This window comes from Ctenopharyngodon idella, chromosome 18 (assembly GCF_019924925.1).
Source record: "Ctenopharyngodon idella isolate HZGC_01 chromosome 18, HZGC01, whole genome shotgun sequence".
Lineage (NCBI taxonomy): Eukaryota > Metazoa > Chordata > Actinopteri > Cypriniformes > Xenocyprididae > Ctenopharyngodon > Ctenopharyngodon idella.
The window spans coordinates 34,158,592-34,177,610 of record NC_067237.1 but is presented as its reverse complement, the minus strand read 5'-3'; the positions used below and the strand labels follow the sequence as shown (position 1 = coordinate 34,177,610).

The following is a 19,019-nucleotide window of genomic DNA, read 5'->3' as shown; positions in this document are numbered from 1 at the left end:
CAAGTTAATTTATTAATGCATGTTTTTATTTAAACTTAGCCTACTCATTTTTTGCTGTCACTGTGAAAAATGTATTAGGTTTGTACATTCATTATTAGAAAAACACATTTTAATACTGTTGTATAAATTTGTATGATGACGAGGTTAAGAAGTGATTTATAATAAAATAGAATAGAATAGAATAGATGACACAAAATGTGATTGTTATTCCATTGTGCCTTGATTAAATAAAATGTGTGTTTGCTTCTAGAGGCAGTCTAAGATCTTCCATTTTTCTTATTTCAGCTGCCTTGTAGAGAAATATCAGTCTGCACACTTGTTGATCTTTTCTGTGGAAAAAACGGAGGCGTTCACAGTGCAGATTATTATTTCAAGATGCCCGATACTCTGCCTTTGTGAAATCCTAAATAAGCAGGTCCTGGGTGAGCAGCACAGCCTGGAGCCCAAACAGATCAACCTGGGCTTACATAAGGTGAGCATTGTAAACACAGATTACTAGAGTAAATGCAAGTGAAGCAATAAGAAAAAAAAAAAAAAAAGTACATGTAATTTTATTTATTTATTTCTATTTATTTATTTTTCTTCTTTTTTGTCTAGGCTTTCAATCAGTCTTCAAGCACGTGTTTAAACTACAGCCATGTGTATATCCTGGTTTTACATTCTATGAACAGTTTTTATCTGAAAAATGGAAAATTTTCAGGCAGTGCCTGGACAATTGCTCTTCACATAATGTGTGAACTGAATGTCAAAAATCACACAAGAGAAATGAACTGTGTGTGCTTCAAAGTTCACATTTTTATGGCTGCAGAGAACCAGGTGGATATAACAGATAAACTGTGCATTATAACTGGGGCCTGGTTTATGTCAGCTAACTTCAATGAATCAAATGAATTCCATGCGCAGAGGTTCCGTATGTTCTTTCCTGATGTGAAACTGTCAGAGCCAGCAGTGAAAGCTCTCATTGATTCCATTCTGAGGCAGACAGATCACTGGACCATGCCTGCCTTGATCTGTGTGCGTACTATAATGCGTTGCAAGCTTGTAGTGTCACTCCACAGATCTTTGAACATAATCTCCCTCATGAGAGGAAATTGTGAAAGCTGCACTTACAATCTGTGCTGTGCTGAACTATACCAGGTACAGATTTCTGTCCCATGAATGTTGTCCCTACATTTAATCTAAAATAATAACAATAAGAATAAGAATAAGAATATAGATTAAAGATTAGGAAATAATTGCACTTCTAAATCAATATTGTTTTATCTTTATTGGCAGTTCATTTGGAGATGTTTACTGGAGAAACAGAGAGAGTTTAACCAAATGGTTAAAAGCTGTTTCAGATCAAATTTGCTCACCTGCACAGACATGTGGAAGCATAAAGGTGAACTCTAATTGTGTCTTTTTGATTTGTGTATGAGCTGTTACTTTGTTTAGAGAGCACATATTTAATCTGATATAGCATTATAACCAACTTGATGTGCTTTTTTTATTGCATTTGTACTTGTAGAAATCAGTCCACTACAATGGCAGATCTGCACTCAACTGCTCAGCAGAGGCTTGTTTCACCAGTGGATTATGAGAGTTCTGCTAATCACAGTTTCTCTGTTTTTAATTGGTCAGACTGCAGTTGTGACATATATGAGCTGTACACAAAGATATGTTTTTACCCACAGAGTCAGGAACTCAAATCTAAGTTTTGTGCTGCTTTTCACAATCTCATGGTGCTCTTTGAGTCCACTTACTGGGCAATTAACTGTTTGTTCCTGCAAACTTCACCACACAGCGTTTGGGGTCACGTTTGTCCTCTGTATCTCCTGTGCTCTGGGGAAAACAATAGTGGTGTTAATGGCCTTCAAGGCTACAATTCCAGGCAGTAATGTTATGAAATGGTTTGGGCGATTGCCACATAGACTCAGTGTTCCTGCATTTACTATGACACAGACCCTTGTCTTTGTGTTTTGGTTTTCAGTACAGTTATATTTATTTAACCTGAGTATGAACTGTTACCAAGAAAAGATTATCCTAGAATGTGATGTACCCTCTGCAGTTGGTTTCTGTCTTAGTTTTTATCACTTGGTGCTCAGCTTTATTCTGACTTTTCTTGTATGTAACCTGCCATTTACTATTGCCTGTTACTCAGTGTTGAACATCCATGCAATTATGGGTTTGACAACAAGAATATCGCTCAGAGCATTATTAAGTTAAAGCTGGCCTGGTTGAAGGTCGAATGCAAATACAAATGTATATGAAGACAAAAGTTTATACTTACATGAAAATAAAAATGAACATTTGCTCATTTCTGAGATTTAAATGTTTAAATTTGAGTGTCAAAGTTAAGTGCTCAACAATTGTTCAAAGAAGCCATTCTAAACAACTGATGTCATGCTTTTCATAGGAGTGTTATTAAAAATGAAGCAATACTTGTACATTGCCGTGCATTTTGGAACTACACAGGTGAAGAAAAAAAAAAGTTCTGCATTTTACAAACTTGGACCCAAGGTGTATATGACATATTATTTCCTGTAAGTTAATATTAACAACTGTAATATGTTTCTTGTACTATTCAATAGACAGTTTTATAAGGGAATAACATAAGTCAGACAATAAAGACAGTCCAATTCATCAAATGAATAAAAAAATAATATAGAACAGTGGTCTTCAACCCTGCTACTTGAGACCCACTGTCCTGCAAAAGTCTATTTCCAACCTGCTTCAATACACCTGCCGGTGTATTTTCAATCGATCCTGAAGAGCTTGATAGACCCTTTTCACATTTCCGGGGTTCTCAGAAGTGTAAATCGTTAAAGTTGAGTAAACTTCTATAGTGATGTAAGGGAGACAAAAGCAAATTTTTGTATTTCCATTTGCTCCAATAGCAAAATAATTTTTATATTTTCCGATTTTCTGTCACTTTCTCAGTTGTTGTATTAAAAACATGTTTTTTTTTTTTGTTTGTTTTTTTTGTTTTTTTAATATAATTAATTCATTTTATAATATAAATATGACCAATGGAGAAAGTGGCGATGCCAATTATTACTTTTCATGATGGGGTGATTTAATATGTTATTAAAATAATAATAATAATTAAAAATAATAATAATAATAATAATAATAATTATCTATCCATTCCCAAAATGAGGATACTTATGATTGTCTTTAAATGCCCTTATCAAATGTAATAAATAAATTAATAAATATATACATACATACATACATACAGAAGAGAAGATATTGTTGAATAAAGTCATTATTATTATTATTTTTTTATTTTATTTTTTTCAACTAAAAACTGAAAACTTTTTATGCGTTTTGGCCATTCATTTACATGACAACTGGGTTTTGGGGGCCTGAAAATGCAAACGTTCGAGAAAAATTTTCAAAGTGCAAGTATTTTTTTAAAAACGATACCGTTATCGCCTCCTTGTAAACTACAAAAAAAGTGAATTTGCGAAAACTGTGACGTCATGCGTATTACATGCTCAGTCTATAGGCGCATAGTGTTTCTTTACGAAGTGACATCACCAACTACAGGCCTGCCATGGATAATACAGCGTTTTTAGCTGTTTTTGTGCATCCGTGTGAACGGGGATCATTTCGACAACATTGTCGTCTATACGCGAAAAAAGGCAAAGAAAAGTACATTGTTGTCATGTAAAGTACTCTGAATCTTAGCAATAACATAGACTCTGAATCTTAACACATCTGACATTATGTGTCAGACATCCTAACCAGACAGTAAATGAATGAGTGAGCATGATGTGCAGGGTGAGCAGTCCTTGATTGTGTGCTGATTGAAAGCCAGGTGCAGGTGATTAGTCCTTGAAGTGTGGGCAGGGTGACAACTGTAATGATTATGAAGGAAAATTCAATTCAATTCACATTTATTTGTATAGCGCTTTTCACAATACATATCGTTTCAAAGCAGAAAATGCATGTCAACATTACAATTCGGAGTGATCTGTTATCAGAGATATCAAGTTATGTAATTTCAGAAATATACATATACAAATCACGCAGTTAGCTAGCAATCTATTAATTTAAACAATGTATTAATTTAAGGCCGAAACAATGAGCTCACTGCAGTAATGAATACATGTTAACAATGATTAGTATATATAGGAAGATTTGCATTGGTATTGCATTGGTAAACCTGATATTGGGACAGATTCATAGCTCACAGAAAAGGTACAGAAGCCTTATCTGAGGCCTAGATTGCATCCTTCAATTTGGTGAAAGAAGGAGAATAGATTGGAGCAAATTTTCCATTCATTTTCATTTGTGAAAAAATGTAGTGGGCTATTCCAACATAAACATAACCTAATGTTAATAAAAAAAAAATAAATAAATAAATTTAGAAAAAAAAATGATAATAAATATGGAAGCATATGGGTAGCAATATTCAATTTGAAATGTAATATGCAAAATGGCAATACATTTCTGTAATTAAATTTACATTTTCCATACCATATGTGCAATGTTTGAAGCAAAATTATTCAATAATATAATTTACATTTGCTATTTACTAGTTTTAACATATAATTTAAACATATATTTTAACACTTTTAAAGTTGCAAAATTAAAATTAAAATGTATTATGGAAATGATTATATGTTGAACATGTTCAAGCAAAAAATTGTAGCAAAATGGTCATTTTGATATTTAATTTTTCCTAATATCATTTACACTCACAGTTAAGACACTTGCGATTGCATTTCATTAAATGTCCCGCAATATATGTAGCGAAATTCAATGCGGAAATGAAAATGCATTCCGAGCTGATCACGTCCATAGATATACATAATAAAGGCTAGATGTCTTACGGCGGAGTCTCTAACGTCATCACCGACGGCCATCTTGTCACAGGCAAGCTTTCTGGCGGGCTCTGTGGTATCTGATGTAAGGTGAGTGATCTGCACGAACACAAATACTCTTATCTCGCTGAAATCTTGACGGATTTACAAATGGTTTGGTTTCTTACAAACGTTATTAACGTGGCTATAATTCTGGATGCTTGAACATGTTGAAATTGCAGCTTTTCTTTCCAAAAAACGACTTAATCGTGCAGCATAGTTCTGTATCACGGCTACTTGCGCAAGTTATCAAGGCTGAGACCACAATCGAGCTGTTTAATTATATAGGTTTTACTGACACCAATAATGATTTTATGACAACTAATCTTTTGTCTAAATTACAATCTTTGTGGATGTGGTTGTAGTTATTAGCTGGCTAATAACAAGAAGCTTTGAGTGAGACCTAGTAGTTACAGTTTAGCTGCTACCCAGCAATTTTACATCAGTGGGAGAGGCAGAATTGCTCTTCTTTTCAATATAAGTTAAGTCGCACATGATTTCCAATCGGTTTGGTTTTTTAAAAACATCTTACATTATGATACAGGAAATTGCTGGCTTTATAGGAGAAGATGCCAGACTTTTGTGCAGCCTATGGATGCTCCAATCGCCGTAGTCTCAAAACGAGAGCCCGTGGGATCACCTTTCACCTGTAAGATATGACAATATTATGATTATATTTGGGATAATCGTTAGTTACTTAGTGGATGTATGTACAATACAGGTCCTGTTACACAGGAACAGTGGGGCTATGACATAATAGTATTAAAAGATTGTTGTTGACCCAAAGCTTTTTACAAGTTTGTTTAGACAATCGCAGAATGTTTCTTTTGGACACCTTTTCTTTTTCTTTTTTTTTTTTTTTTGGAACAGTGTAGGCACAGTGCAATGTTGAGGGGAAAAGCCTAGTAAATGGAGCAACCCTGAAGAAGTTAAAATAAACATGTAATAATTCAAATTATTTTATTATAATAGTAATATTCATATTATAAAAGTGTGTATGTATATATATATATATATATATATATATATATATCTCATGTTGCCATTCTGTACACTGAGTTTTAGTAGCCTATATATTGATTTAACATAAATACCTTGTGCATGTGTATTCATTGCACCTATCTGTCCTGTTCAATGTTATTTTCATATGGAAGTCCATGGTTATAATTATTCATAAGTATGCAGTGTCATAAGTAGATCTCTGACGTTTATAACAAACCAAACAGTTTGAAAATCGGTGGAAAATTGGTTATTTAAAAAGTACATGCACCATTAAAACACAATGTTACGAGTGAGCGAGCTGACTGTTACAAGATGGCCGCCAGGTGCGGACGTCGACCTCCATTGGCCAGCAGCGCGGACGAGACGTCTAGCCTTTATTATGTATATCTATGATCACGTCCCCGTCCCGCCCTGTCAATCATTGCGTCAAGGCGGGGCCAGGTGTTGGAAACATGGCGGCAGCAGAGCTATTAAAAAGCGAGGCATTTACTGGCAGGTGAAGTGGAGCAAGAACAGATGTTAATGTTCCTGAAGATTATGTGCGTCCGTCAGTGATAGAACCAGTACGTTATTATATCCAAAGGTATTTATATTTATTGTTAGAACGTCTCACAGAGAACATGCCTGGCGCTCGTGCACCTTATCATGAGCGCGGTTGCGTGTAGAAGTTCTGAAACAGACGTGTCGAGTGAGCGGTGCTTTACAATATGTTCCTTTACTCATTGAAAAAATCTTACACAAACTGTCCAAAATTATTGCTTGCTCTATCAGTGTGACTCTATGTTTTTCTCTTTTTTTCGTCCTGATTGTTGCTTATGCATCAATTATATTAATAAAAATATGTGTGGTCCATCTGGATGCTAATGAGTGTTATTTATAATAATAATAATAATAATAATAATAATAATTTCTATTCCCAAAAATAACTCTGATGTTTAAACCCCTCTTTCACACACTAGAAAGCATCCCGCCCAGACTGTCTCTAATGCTCCTAAAGTTCAGTGATGCCTAAATTTTAGTGAACTCATTGTCATGTTCAAGAAACCAGTTTGAGATGAATGAATGAATGAATTTACACATTTACAAAATGAGAACTGTGCACCCTTGTGCTCTACCATCTCACCAGGGAAAACCTTCAAGTGATAATGGGCCAATATTCACTATGGGTAGAAGAGCTACTGTATATAACAGAGACACAACTCAGTCTTATGCTCTCTGAACCATGATCAGCGATGGAAAGCTTTAATATTTTGCTATTTTGCTCTCTGCTATACGTATACACTGGCTCAGCATGCCAGCTGCTTGGTAAATTTGAAATGCCTAGTATTTTTAAAGCAGGGGACATAATGATTGGAGGAATTTTTCCCATTTTTAATAAACAAGAAAATGTAATTGCCTCTTTTGAGAGAAAAATGCAAAGGATTAATTGTACAGGGTAAGTTCAAAGGCATGTTTGTGATTCAAATATGATATTATTGGCAATGCATTGTTTTTCTTGTCAAATTTATTGAACAGATTTGACCTACGTGCCTTTCGCTGGACTCAAGTAATGATGTTTGCAATAGATGAAATAAACCAAGATGAGGGTTTGCTTCCTAACATTTCTTTGGGCTATAAAATAATGGATTCTTGTGCTTCTCCCACTAATGTTTTGCGTGCGTCTTTCACACTGATGAGTGAGCAGAAAGAAGAGGAATCTACAACTCAGTGTCACCTTCCTCTTACAGCTCTTGTAGCTGAATCAGGATCATCACAGTCCTTAGCTGTTGCTGGAACACTTGGACCATTCAATGTGCCAATGGTAATGTTAAAATTAATCAATCCTGCAATGTAATTGCAATTAAGTGTTCCTGATCATGTAATAAAGTCAATTACCTGTATAATTTATACTATGTTTAATGTTTTAATTTAATCTAGGTAAGTTACTTTTCAACATGTGCATGTCTGAGTGACAGAAGAAAATATCCATCATTTTTTCGTACAATTCCAAGTGACTACTACCAAGCAAAAGCCTTAGCCTCCCTTGTAAAACGATATGGATGGACTTGGATTGGAGCTTTGCAATCTGACAATGATTATGGAAGAAATGGGATTTCAGCTTTCATAAAGGAGGTGGATAAAATGGGAGTTTGCATTGCATTTGTAGGCACAGTTTTAAGAACATATCCCCAAAGTAAAATCATTGAAGTTGTTGAAATGATAAAACAATCGACGGTAAAAGTGATCCTGGCTTTTGTACCAGAGGGAGATCTCTATCCCCTAATGAAAGAAATTGTGAAACAAAACATCACAGGAATCCAGTGGATTGCAAGTGAAGCCTGGGTAACTGCAGCAAGGCCTTCTACCCCTGAAATATTCAAGTCTTTTGGAGGTACAGTTGGATTTGTGGTACGGAAGATGGCTATGCCCAAACTAGGACCTTACCTGAAAAACATCAGTCCTTATTCTCCTTCACAATCTTCTTTTGTCAGTGACTTTTGGGAAACAATGGTTGGCTGTAAGCCATGTCTTAATTGTGAGCCACTGCCATCTGCAAATGTTACACGTAACAGCCAAGTGTGCACAGGAGAAGAAAAACTAAATTACACAGACAAATTCTTTGATGTAACACAAGTAAGAGTAACATATAATGTGTATCAAGCTGTGTATGCAATTGCACATGCTATTCATAAATTGCTGTTTTGTCAAAAGGGTGAAAATAATATTTTGAGACAGTGCCTAAATGTATCCCAGATAACTCCTAAACTGGTGAGAAAATGGTTTAATTAATTTTAACATTTAAAAGTCATAATTCAACAGTTTAACTACAGAGTCTTATACTTAACTATATTATACTTCATTCCAAGGTCAACGATCAGTTACAGAGGGTATCTTTTGTAGATGGATATGGAGAAAATGTGTTCTTTGATGAGAACGGAGACCCACCTGCATCCTACGAGGTCATAAACTGGCAGCTAAGAGAGGGGGAGGTACAACATGTAACTGTGGGCTATTTCAGTACATCTACAGAAGGAACATATAAACTTACAGTTAAAGAGGACAACATCCGCTGGAACACAGGAAATTCGGTACATAAAACATATATATAGGAATTGATGAAACCTGGTTTTAGACTACAATAATTTATTAGAATAGTGTGCCTTCTTTTTTTATCAATTCATCTTGGGAATGACAGATACAAGTCTTGCACTATGGCCAGAGGGATTTTGAGCCATTCCTCTTGCAGAACAGTGGCCAGGTCATTATGTGATGCTGGTGGAGGAAAACGTTTCATAACTTGCTCATCCAAAACACCCCAAAGTAGCTCAATAATATTCATATGTGGTCACTGTGCAGACCATGGAGATGTTCAACTTCAACTTCATGTTCATCAAACCCCTCTGCCACTAGTCTTGCTGTGTGTATTTGTGCATCATCTTAATACACACCACCACTTTGAGGGTGCACATGGTCCTCAAGAATGGTTTGGTAGTCCTTGGCAGTGCCGTGACCATTTAGCATAAGTAGTAGGCCTAGGGAATGGCATGATATTGCAGCCCAAGCCATCACTGATCCATCCCTGTTCCTTACCCTGGGCACACAACAGACTGGGTAGTACATTTCTTTGGGGCTTCTCCACACCGTAACTCTGCCACATGTAGGAAAGACAGTGAAGGTGGACTCATCAGAGAACAATACATGTTTCACATTATCCTCAGCCCAAGATTTCCAATACTGGCACCATTGAAACCGACGTTTGGCACGAGTGACCATGAATGTTGACCCTGTGGAGCTCCCGAGAAACAATTTTGGTGGAAACAGGAGAGTCGACTTGCATATTTAATTCTGCAGTGGTTTAGGCAGCTAAAGACCAAAAAGACTTGCTGTCCTGGTCACTGATGTGCTAGCAAGACACACACCAACAGTTTGTCCTATTTTGAGCTCTGATATGTCTCCCAATATGTTGTGTGGATATTTTATGTACAGTTGTGCTAATGCTCTGCTAATTCAACATTCTCTCTCTATTCTTATGCTCTTATTGATGGATATATATATATATATATATATATATATATAAAATATATTCATTTGACAGATTCCCAAAGCAGTATGCTCAGACACCTGCCCAAATGGCACAAGAAAAGCACAAATAAAAGGACGGCCTGTTTGCTGCTTTGACTGCATCCCATGTGCTGATGGTTCAATATCAAATACAACAGGTACAGTTTCCCATTCATCTGCACTACATTTACATATTTTAAATATTATTAAATGCTTCAATATAATATTTGTTATGTATTTTATAGGAGCAGCAGACTGCACTCTTTGTCCTGAAGAATACTGGTCAAATGAGAGACGAGACAAGTGTGTCATGAAAATTACAGAGTTTCTATCATATACAGAGACAATGGGGATTATTCTGACTGCTCTGTCACTCTTTGGAGCCAGTCTTACTGTAGCGATTATGACTGTCTTCATACACTTTAGAGAAACACCTATAGTGAAAGCTAACAATTCAGAGCTGAGCTCACTATTACTTGTTTCACTGTTCTTTTGCTTTCTTTGTCCTCTTACATTCATTGGTGAGCCAACAATGTGGTCATGTATGCTACGTCATACAGCATTTGGAGTTACTTTTGCTCTCTGCATTTCTTGTGTTTTGGGGAAAACCATAGTAGTTGTTACTGCTTTTAGAGCCACATTACCAGGAAATAAATTGGCTGGAAAGTTTGGGCCAGTACAACAAAGAGTTATTGTGTTCTCATGCACTGCAATTCAAATAGTCATCTGCGTACTATGGCTTATAATAAACCCACCATTTCCAGAAAAAGCTCTTAAGTATTACAATAAAAAGATAATTTTAGAATGTAACACAGGTTCAGATGTTGCATTTTATGCAGTTTTAGGATATATTGGTCTTCTTTCAGCAATATGTTTGATTTTGGCATTTTTAGCTAGAAAACTACCAGACAATTTTAATGAGGCAAAATTCATCTCATTCAGTATGCTTATATTTTGTGTTGTCTGGGTAACATTTATACCTGCTTATATTAGTTCACCTGGCAAGTACACAGTTGCAGTAGAGATTTTTGCAATTTTGTCATCTACCTTTGGCTTATTGCTTTGTATATTTGTGCCGAAATGTTACATTATTCTCATAAAACCAGAGAAAAACACTAAAAAGCACTTGTTGGGGAAATTTCAAAAGGCTAGCCTTTGAGGTAGCTACATGATGTAAAAACCAAAACAGTTGGATATTAATGTTATGTCATTATTTGCCAATACCTGCCTATGTATTTGTGCATTGACAAGAAGAGAGTGGAAAAGGGCAGCTATTAATGCAATCTATATAAAATGCCTCAGTATACCAGAGGTTGTAAAAAAAAATGTCTGTAATTCAATAAACATTGTTTCTCAAATTTTGAAAATACATGCTAAGATCACAATGATGTGATTTAATCATAAATGCTATTTAGTGCCCAGACCTCAACAAGTATTAGCAAGCTAACCAATATTATTTTATGCTGTTGTCAGTGGGTGATGGAGGTGTAGTGTACTGTTGTTGTTTAACAGCATAAATGGGAAATAAACAAACATTACAAATAAATGTGTTTTTATTATTTACAAACCCCATTTCCAGAAAAGTTGGGAAAAATTGTCCAATGTTTTCACTGACCATCATAATTGCATTTTGTGAATATAAACAAATTTTGGCTGCAACACACTCCAAAAATGTTTGAACAGAGGCAAAATAAAAGTGAAAATATTATATAATATCCAAGTTAAACTGTTTTTAAACAGTCCACAACTAGCAGGTGAATTGGTAATAGGTGAGGGTATCGTGTTTGGGTGTAAAAGAGCTTCTCAGTCTTTGCAAGAAAAGATGGGTCATGGCTCACCACTTTGTGCCAAATGTCACGAGAGAATTGTCAAACAATTCAAAAATCACATTTCTCAATACAAGATTGCAAAGAATTTATGTCTTTCACCATCTACAATACAAAATATTGTAAAAAGATTCAGGAAATCCAGAGAAATCTCAGTCCATATAGGGCAAGGTAGAACACCTCAGTTGTGCATGACCTTTGAGCCCTCAGATGTCATTGCTTTAGTCATGCTACTGTGTTAAACCTTAAATGCATACTGGTCTTTATTGACCTGGGACATCATTCGCTACCCCTTTCCTCATTCATTTTTTAAAGTTAGACATCAACCTTCTTAGTATTCCTCAATCAATTCATTATAAAGATTATAACAAGAAAAAAATCATAAAATTATAAAAGAATGCCTATTCTCCTATTCATTTTTTGTAAAAATTGTATAGGGTCGCTAACGACCCGAGGTGTGTATCAGTGTACTTATATTAATATACGGGAATAAGTGCAGTTCACCTTTATTCCACAAGGTGGCAATGTCTGATACACAATGAAGAAGTGACGTTTCATTTTGACGGAAAACGAAAGAATAGGCAAAACATGAAATGGCTCAGCAATTTACTGCAGAGCAAGTACTGAATGCAATCAAATATGACTGTCACTGTCACTTGATGGAGGATCTGTTGAAGCTATCAGCGATCAAAAAATATTGATTTTGAAGATGTTGAAAATTATAGTTTTGAGAATATGTTTGAGATTGCAAATGGGCTCATATTCGCGATCTCAAACATATTATCAAAACTATCATTTGCTGAATGTACTGGGAAATGAGCTCTGACGAGGACAGTGATGATGGCATAAAATATCTGCTCAAAATGAACCCTTCCAAGTTCCAAAAGGTAACAAAATATGTTTTATTTTATTCTTCTGTAATGGTTATTCTAATATTAGGGGAGTTATATATTATCGCGACAGGTAGAGATCCATCCGTGTTAGATATAGATCCGGGTCGCTAAAGACCCGAATATGAAACAATGATTGGCGAAACATTCATGCATTTAAGGGTTAAATATAGCCACATGGACTTGGGAGTACTTTGGAAAACAGTTGTCACTTAACAGTCTGACGCTGCATCGAGAAATGCAACTCGAATCTCTGTTACACAAGGAGAAAGCTATACATTGATTCTATGCAGAGTTCTCTGGGCCCGAGCTCATCTCAGATGGTCTAAAAGACAGTGGAAATGTGTGCTGTGGTCAGATGAGTCAATGTTTCAGCTTGTTTTTGGAAAAAATGGACATCAAGTTCTCAGTCCCAAGACGAAAGTGACCATCCAGACTTTCATCAGCGACAGGTGCAAAAGAAAACATCTGTCATGGTATGGGGGTGCATCAGTGCAAACGGCATGGGTGACTTGCGTTTGTGTGAAGGTACCATTTACATGGAGGCATATATTTGAATTGTACAGACATAATCTGCCATCAAGATGACATCTTTCCTGGGTAGCAAGACAATGCCAAGCCTCATTCTGCATGTGATACATCAGAGTGGTTTCTAGACACTCTACACCGCAGAGTGGATGTGCCTGACTTCCTGCCTGCAGTCCAGATCTTACTCTTATTGAAAATGTATGGCCCATCATGAAAAGGAAAATCAGACAACGATGACCACAGACTGTTGTGCAGATGTCTTGTATCAGGTGAGACTGGGTAAAAATTCCACTTGCAAAACGGCAACAATTAGTATCCTCAATTCCCAAATGTTAAAAAAAATTGTAATTAAAAGGAAAGGTGATGTGACACAGTGGTAAACATGGCTCTGTCCCAACTTATTTGGAGTGCGTCGCAGCCATCAAAATTTGTTTATTCTTACAAAATACAATAAAGTTGTTCAGTGAAAACACTGGAAATCTTTTCTTTGTACTTTTGTCAGGTTCCAGAGAATTAACAAATCACATAATCTTGGTTTAACTTTAATGGAAATGGGGTTTGTATTAAAAATGTTATATTATCTGCGTCTCAAAATGCTGTTGTAGTCTATTGTACATGATGATCACGTATGTAGAAACATACAAGTCATAGTAAAAAGTTATATGTTTTAGTATAGCCTGGTGATTGAGTTTGAAATGTTAGCTTGCACATCAACTACCATGTCTTGTGCTGAAATCATTTTATTTCTAAGCATTAAAACAACTTTCTCCCTTAATCCTAAATACAAAGTATTCAAGAACACATTTAGGTGAACTGTAAAAAAAAAAAAAAAAAAAAAAAATCATTTTCTTCTACCACTAATAATAAGTGGGGAAAAAAAAAACAAAAAAACAAAACTTAATATTGTGTAAATTTCCCAGATTGGAATTTTTCTGGAACAGTAGTGTGAATTCTGTGGTTTGTAATAACAACAATAGCAACAACAAAATACATTTAAAAAGGTTTAATAACCAGGCAATTTATCCAAGTCATGAAATCTTTTTATTGTATATTTTTTTTGATGTGTTGGCCTAACTGATTTTATTTGAGTACTATTTCATCATACGCTTTTTGTCATTTCTCTCTGGTTTTAGAAGTACAATATAACATTTAGGAGCAAATATACACAGCAAGAGACCGAAGGCAGAAGCTAGAATAGCAAAGACATGAACAGCAACCATATACTTTCCACGAGAGCTCACATAAACTGGAATGAAGGTTATCCACACGGCAAAAAATATAAGCATGCTGAATGTGATGAATTTAGCCTCATTAAAGTTGTCTGGTAGTTTTCTGGCCAAAAATGCTAATAAGAAACACAAAGAAGATAGGAAACCGATATATCCTAACACACACCAAAATCCAATTTCAGATCCTACAGCACATTCAACAATTATAGTTGCACTCATGAACTTGGTGTTATATATAGCAACAGGAGGCTTAGTTGTTAACCATATGATGCAAATAAGTGCTTGCACACAAGTGCACAAGATTACACTTGATCTTTGTTTAGCAGGGCCAAACCACTTCATGACATTACTACCAGGGATGGTGGCCCTAAAAGCCATTAAAACTACCACAGTTTTTGCCAAAATACATGAAATACAGAGAGTACAGCTGATTCCAAAGGCTGGATAGCGAATCCGGCATAACCAGTCAGTGGGCTTCCCTATGAATGTCAGGCCAATCAGAAAGCATGCGCAGAGGAACAGGAGGAGAAGGAAACTTAACTCCATATTGTTTCCTCGTATGACTGGTGTTTTCCTGTACATTATAAACACACCAAGCACTGCTAATGCTGCACAGGCCCCGAATGCTGAAAATGCCCATAGGATTATTCCCAAGGGCTCCTGAAAGGACAAAAACTCTAATGTTTTGGGAATGCACTGGTCTTGGGCTTGGTTTGGCCATGTTTCCTTTGAACATGTTAGACAATCAAGTGAGTCTGTGGAAAAATTGGGGAAATAAGGGAGCATAAAACCAACATTCTTTCTTCTTGAAATATCATTAATTGTGGAGCTGTGAGGAAATTCACACCTGATTGATTACTGATCTCTCCTTCGGCACATGGTATGCAGTCAAAGCAGCAGACTGGCTTTCCTTTTTGCCTGGCCTTCCTGGAGCCTGGCAGACAGCTTTGACTGCACAACGATTCTGGTGCCTAATGACCACAACAGAACAAGCAGTAGAAAAACACTACATAGTTTGAACTCTGTAAGAGTGCGTATCATTAAGTACTTTCCTTGCACAGAGAAATAGACAGACAGATAATCACTCATCTAATTAACTGACCAATATAAAAACCTAAAATGTTGCTAGATCATCTATATAAAACAGCAAAAATTGCATATGTATAATATATTCAAATGTGTATACATTTAAGAAATAAATAAATAAATAAAATAGAAAGTGCATTTCCATTTCAAATTACAAAACTGGATTCTTCTTAGTTCAGCCATAAACATTAAGTAGAGTTGGAGAAAAAGTAAACAATATCTGGTGATGAGTGGGATGGCACACACCTTCTCACCTCTGTGCCACATAATTGCTGGCTCATCTATCAATAGGTCCTTGTTATCTTCAAGGGAGGCATCATAGAATCCCACCCTCACTAGTTGAAGGGAGCCATCAGACCCTTTTTGCCAGTTCATCATATTCATCGTATGATGCAATTGGATCACCGTTGTCATCAAATCTGACCTCTTCCCCTAATGTTGTGAAATTTGTTTGTTTCATGTAGTGCAGGAGCTTAGATGAAGATAGGAAGACAAGATTATGCAAAGTAAACATTAAATACACACATTAAATACATAATTATATATAGGCAGAGAATGTAAAGTAGACATACACCTGCCATGGCAGAATTTGATACAGACTCCCACATGTCCCATTCTGAAAGGGGCCCTTTCCTGGGACACATATGCTCATGTCATGTAATGCATGTGCAATTAGATACACAGCCTTATAAACGTTGTAGGACACTCTTAGTTGTGACACATCAGAATAAAGAGTGTACACATCATCCAAACTCTCACTGCCATTGCAGGGTGGCCAGTTCTGTACACCTTCTCCATGTACATGGGTGTTTAAGGACCCATTCAGCCGACAATGAAAAGTCTCTTCCCAAAACTCAGAAAGAAAATTGGACATCTGCGCAACAGAAACATTTACTCTTCTGAGGTAACTGCCAAGATGTGGGATATCAGCTCTCCGTATGGCAAACCCCAATGTTCCCTTTAACAGATCATCAAAATCCTCCCAGAGGACTTTTGATGTGGCCCAGGCCTCACTGGCAATCCACTGAAGATGTGTGAGATTTTGCTGTCTGCACTCTTTCAGGATACCATGCAGATATGAGTCCACAGAGAAGTTAATTATGACTGTGGCAGAAGAAGATTTTAAAATGTTCACAATTTCCTCCGCTGCATCTTGCGTCAATGCAACAGGATAAATGCGAACATAAGCAGGACAAATATTAAATCTTTCTGACTCTTTCAGGAAGAGCTGGATGGCAAATCGAGCATAGTCTGTATCCACACCAATCACCCCGACCCATGTCCATTGAAAATAATGAACAAGTTTTACTAAAGCTTTAATCTGAAATAGATCACTTGGCATTGTCCGCATGAATGCTGGAAACTCTCTCTTGTTACTGAGACAGGAACAGGATGCAAAGTAGCTCACCTAAAATATGGAAAAACACAACATTTTAGTAAACATTAAAAAAATTAAAAATTGATATTAACTCTAATAAAACTCAATAAAATTGTCTATATATATTGACTATAGGTGAATCTAAATAATCAGACAACATGCATCAAGTTCATGAAATGCATTACCAAGACAAAGTGAGAAAACATAAAATAATGTTAAATGATTTTGTTTTACTAAAGGTATTTTGAATGAGCCTAGAGTTCTCAGAACAGCCATGGAGACTCCTGATGATGCCTCTCCCACAATTACAGGGCTCGGCTGCTTTTGTGTGTCTTCACAGCTTTGTCCACTGCCCCTCTCTGGCTGTCCATTGACCAAGAGAAGAGACCTCTTTACAGATACAGGTATGTCATCACCGCTGTCCCTGATGTGGTAGCCCAGAGATAGGTTTGGCAAAAGGTCTTGCCGCTGGTTTATTTCTCTCACAGCAAAGATCATTGTCTGCATCCACCTCAGTGCTCGAGGGGTAAAGCTGCAACAGATTTCACACATAACTGTATTAAATGCATTAGATAACCTATTTAAAATGAGGCCAAATACATCAGTTAATACGATATCTAAACAGTTCTATTATTCTCATCTTTCAGAAGAAGAAACCATGACGCACAATTTATATTTGATTAGCTTAGGTTTGGTCGTGAAAGAAGAAACCAATGGTATTGTGCTGGAATGTAAAGGAAAAATCCCTCCCAAAACCACATCTCCTCCCTGGTAAAAGCTGTAAGTATCCTCATCTCCCTGATAGATGCACTTATCTTTCCCATTAGACTGGCTCTGCACACAAATACACAGTAGAGGCCAAAATGTGAGAAGAGCTGCATACAGTTGTGCCATAACTGACACAGACAAATGGTGGGTACAGCAAGCAGCATGCATATATATATACAATCTGTGATCAAGGGATGGCCTTAACTTTTCACAAGGAAGCACACAAACCAATAGCATTTACAACTCCTGCTGTCAATCTTTTATGTACCAAGCTTCTTTGACCCAATGGTAATGCACACCTGATTCAGTCATGAGACCACCTTTAAACATTTAATTTAAAATGATTACAATGTTTGCGATTCTAAAATGGTCAAACATTTAAGCCTCTCACCTAAGTTCTGCTGGGTATTTGTATATAAATAAGACATTTTAAATGTTATATGGGTCTTAAGAAATTTCATTTTGAGGTGAACTATTCCTTTATGGAAAAACGGGTTCTTAAAAGGATGGAACAGGATTGGGCAAACCTGTCCTACGGCCCTGTGAGCTTAATAGAAACACACATGCTGCGGCCATTGTAAGTCCACAAGACTGCAAGTACACATGGGGCCTGGTTTTTGCAATTGACCACTTGTCTACTTACATGACATATTTCTGGAGTTTGACTGTTCAAGTGGGAGTGAAGACCGCAATGTTTTAAGATTTTTGTTTACTCAATGGGACACACTCAATCACTGCATGATTGTAGTGCTTCATTTTGCAGTCTCTGCACCAATAAAATGTGCAACACATTTTACAAAGAAATTATACATAACATCTAATTAATGTAACTTTTCCTAGACATGATGCGAAATTGGGGCACAGTAAGTTCCTGAAAGTGATGAATGATGGTATACGCTAAGCCACAAAGACCGCTTGAAAGCAGTATTAGAGATAGTGTGGATTTAGTGAGCATTAAGTCAACCTATATTAAATCAGGAAACTAGATGGGGTAAAATAAACCATGCATACGAGGTGACATTCTCTTGATTTGTACTTAAGTCCAATAATTCTGATGAAATGATTTTGGATTAGCCTCACACGAAGGCACCACAAATGTTGTGATTTATGGTCTCAGTTATTAATATTAATATTTAGTATTAATATTAATATTGAATTTTTGGTCACGTCACCTAAGGTGAGTGCGAGAGTGTCAGATGATTCCTTCCAATATTACGGGGCACCTGCCAAGGAATTTCACCTTGACAATAAAGAACAATCATGGAAGACTGTGGACTTAATTAGAATTATATCAATTGGAGGAAGTTCATAATATGACCAATCTGAAGGATTTGTGAGATATTGTTAGAGCCTCGTACTGTATTAACAACACAAGGAAGACACGTGTGTAATAAAAGGATTTTATTAACAAAAGGATAGAC

At 36.3% G+C, this 19,019-nt stretch overlaps 2 protein-coding genes and 1 pseudogene across 2 annotated transcripts; 1 reads left to right on the top strand and 2 right to left on the bottom strand.

Annotated features, from left to right (window-relative positions):
* Positions 1-9,921: 9,921 nt before the first annotated feature.
* Positions 9,922-11,052, top strand: LOC127499602 (vomeronasal type-2 receptor 26-like; the record flags this gene model as incomplete). Its single annotated transcript, XM_051869993.1, is given in 2 exon segments — positions 9,922-10,051; positions 10,139-11,052. Coding segments are annotated over 2 exon segments (1,044 nt in total), but the record flags the coding sequence as incomplete, so codon positions are not given.
* A 2,275-nt stretch (positions 11,053-13,327) lies between these two features.
* On the bottom strand, positions 13,328-15,965 carry LOC127500326 (extracellular calcium-sensing receptor-like; annotated as a pseudogene).
* Positions 15,965-17,435, bottom strand: LOC127500327 (extracellular calcium-sensing receptor-like). Its single transcript, XM_051871432.1, has 2 exons — positions 17,065-17,435; positions 15,965-16,860 (listed from the first exon to the last, which is right to left on the bottom strand). The coding sequence occupies exons 1-2, from the start codon at positions 17,380-17,382 to the stop codon at positions 15,991-15,993; spliced, it is 1,188 nt and encodes a 395-aa protein (XP_051727392.1). The 5' UTR covers positions 17,383-17,435; the 3' UTR covers positions 15,965-15,990.
* Between the last annotated feature and the right edge of the window lie 1,584 nt (positions 17,436-19,019).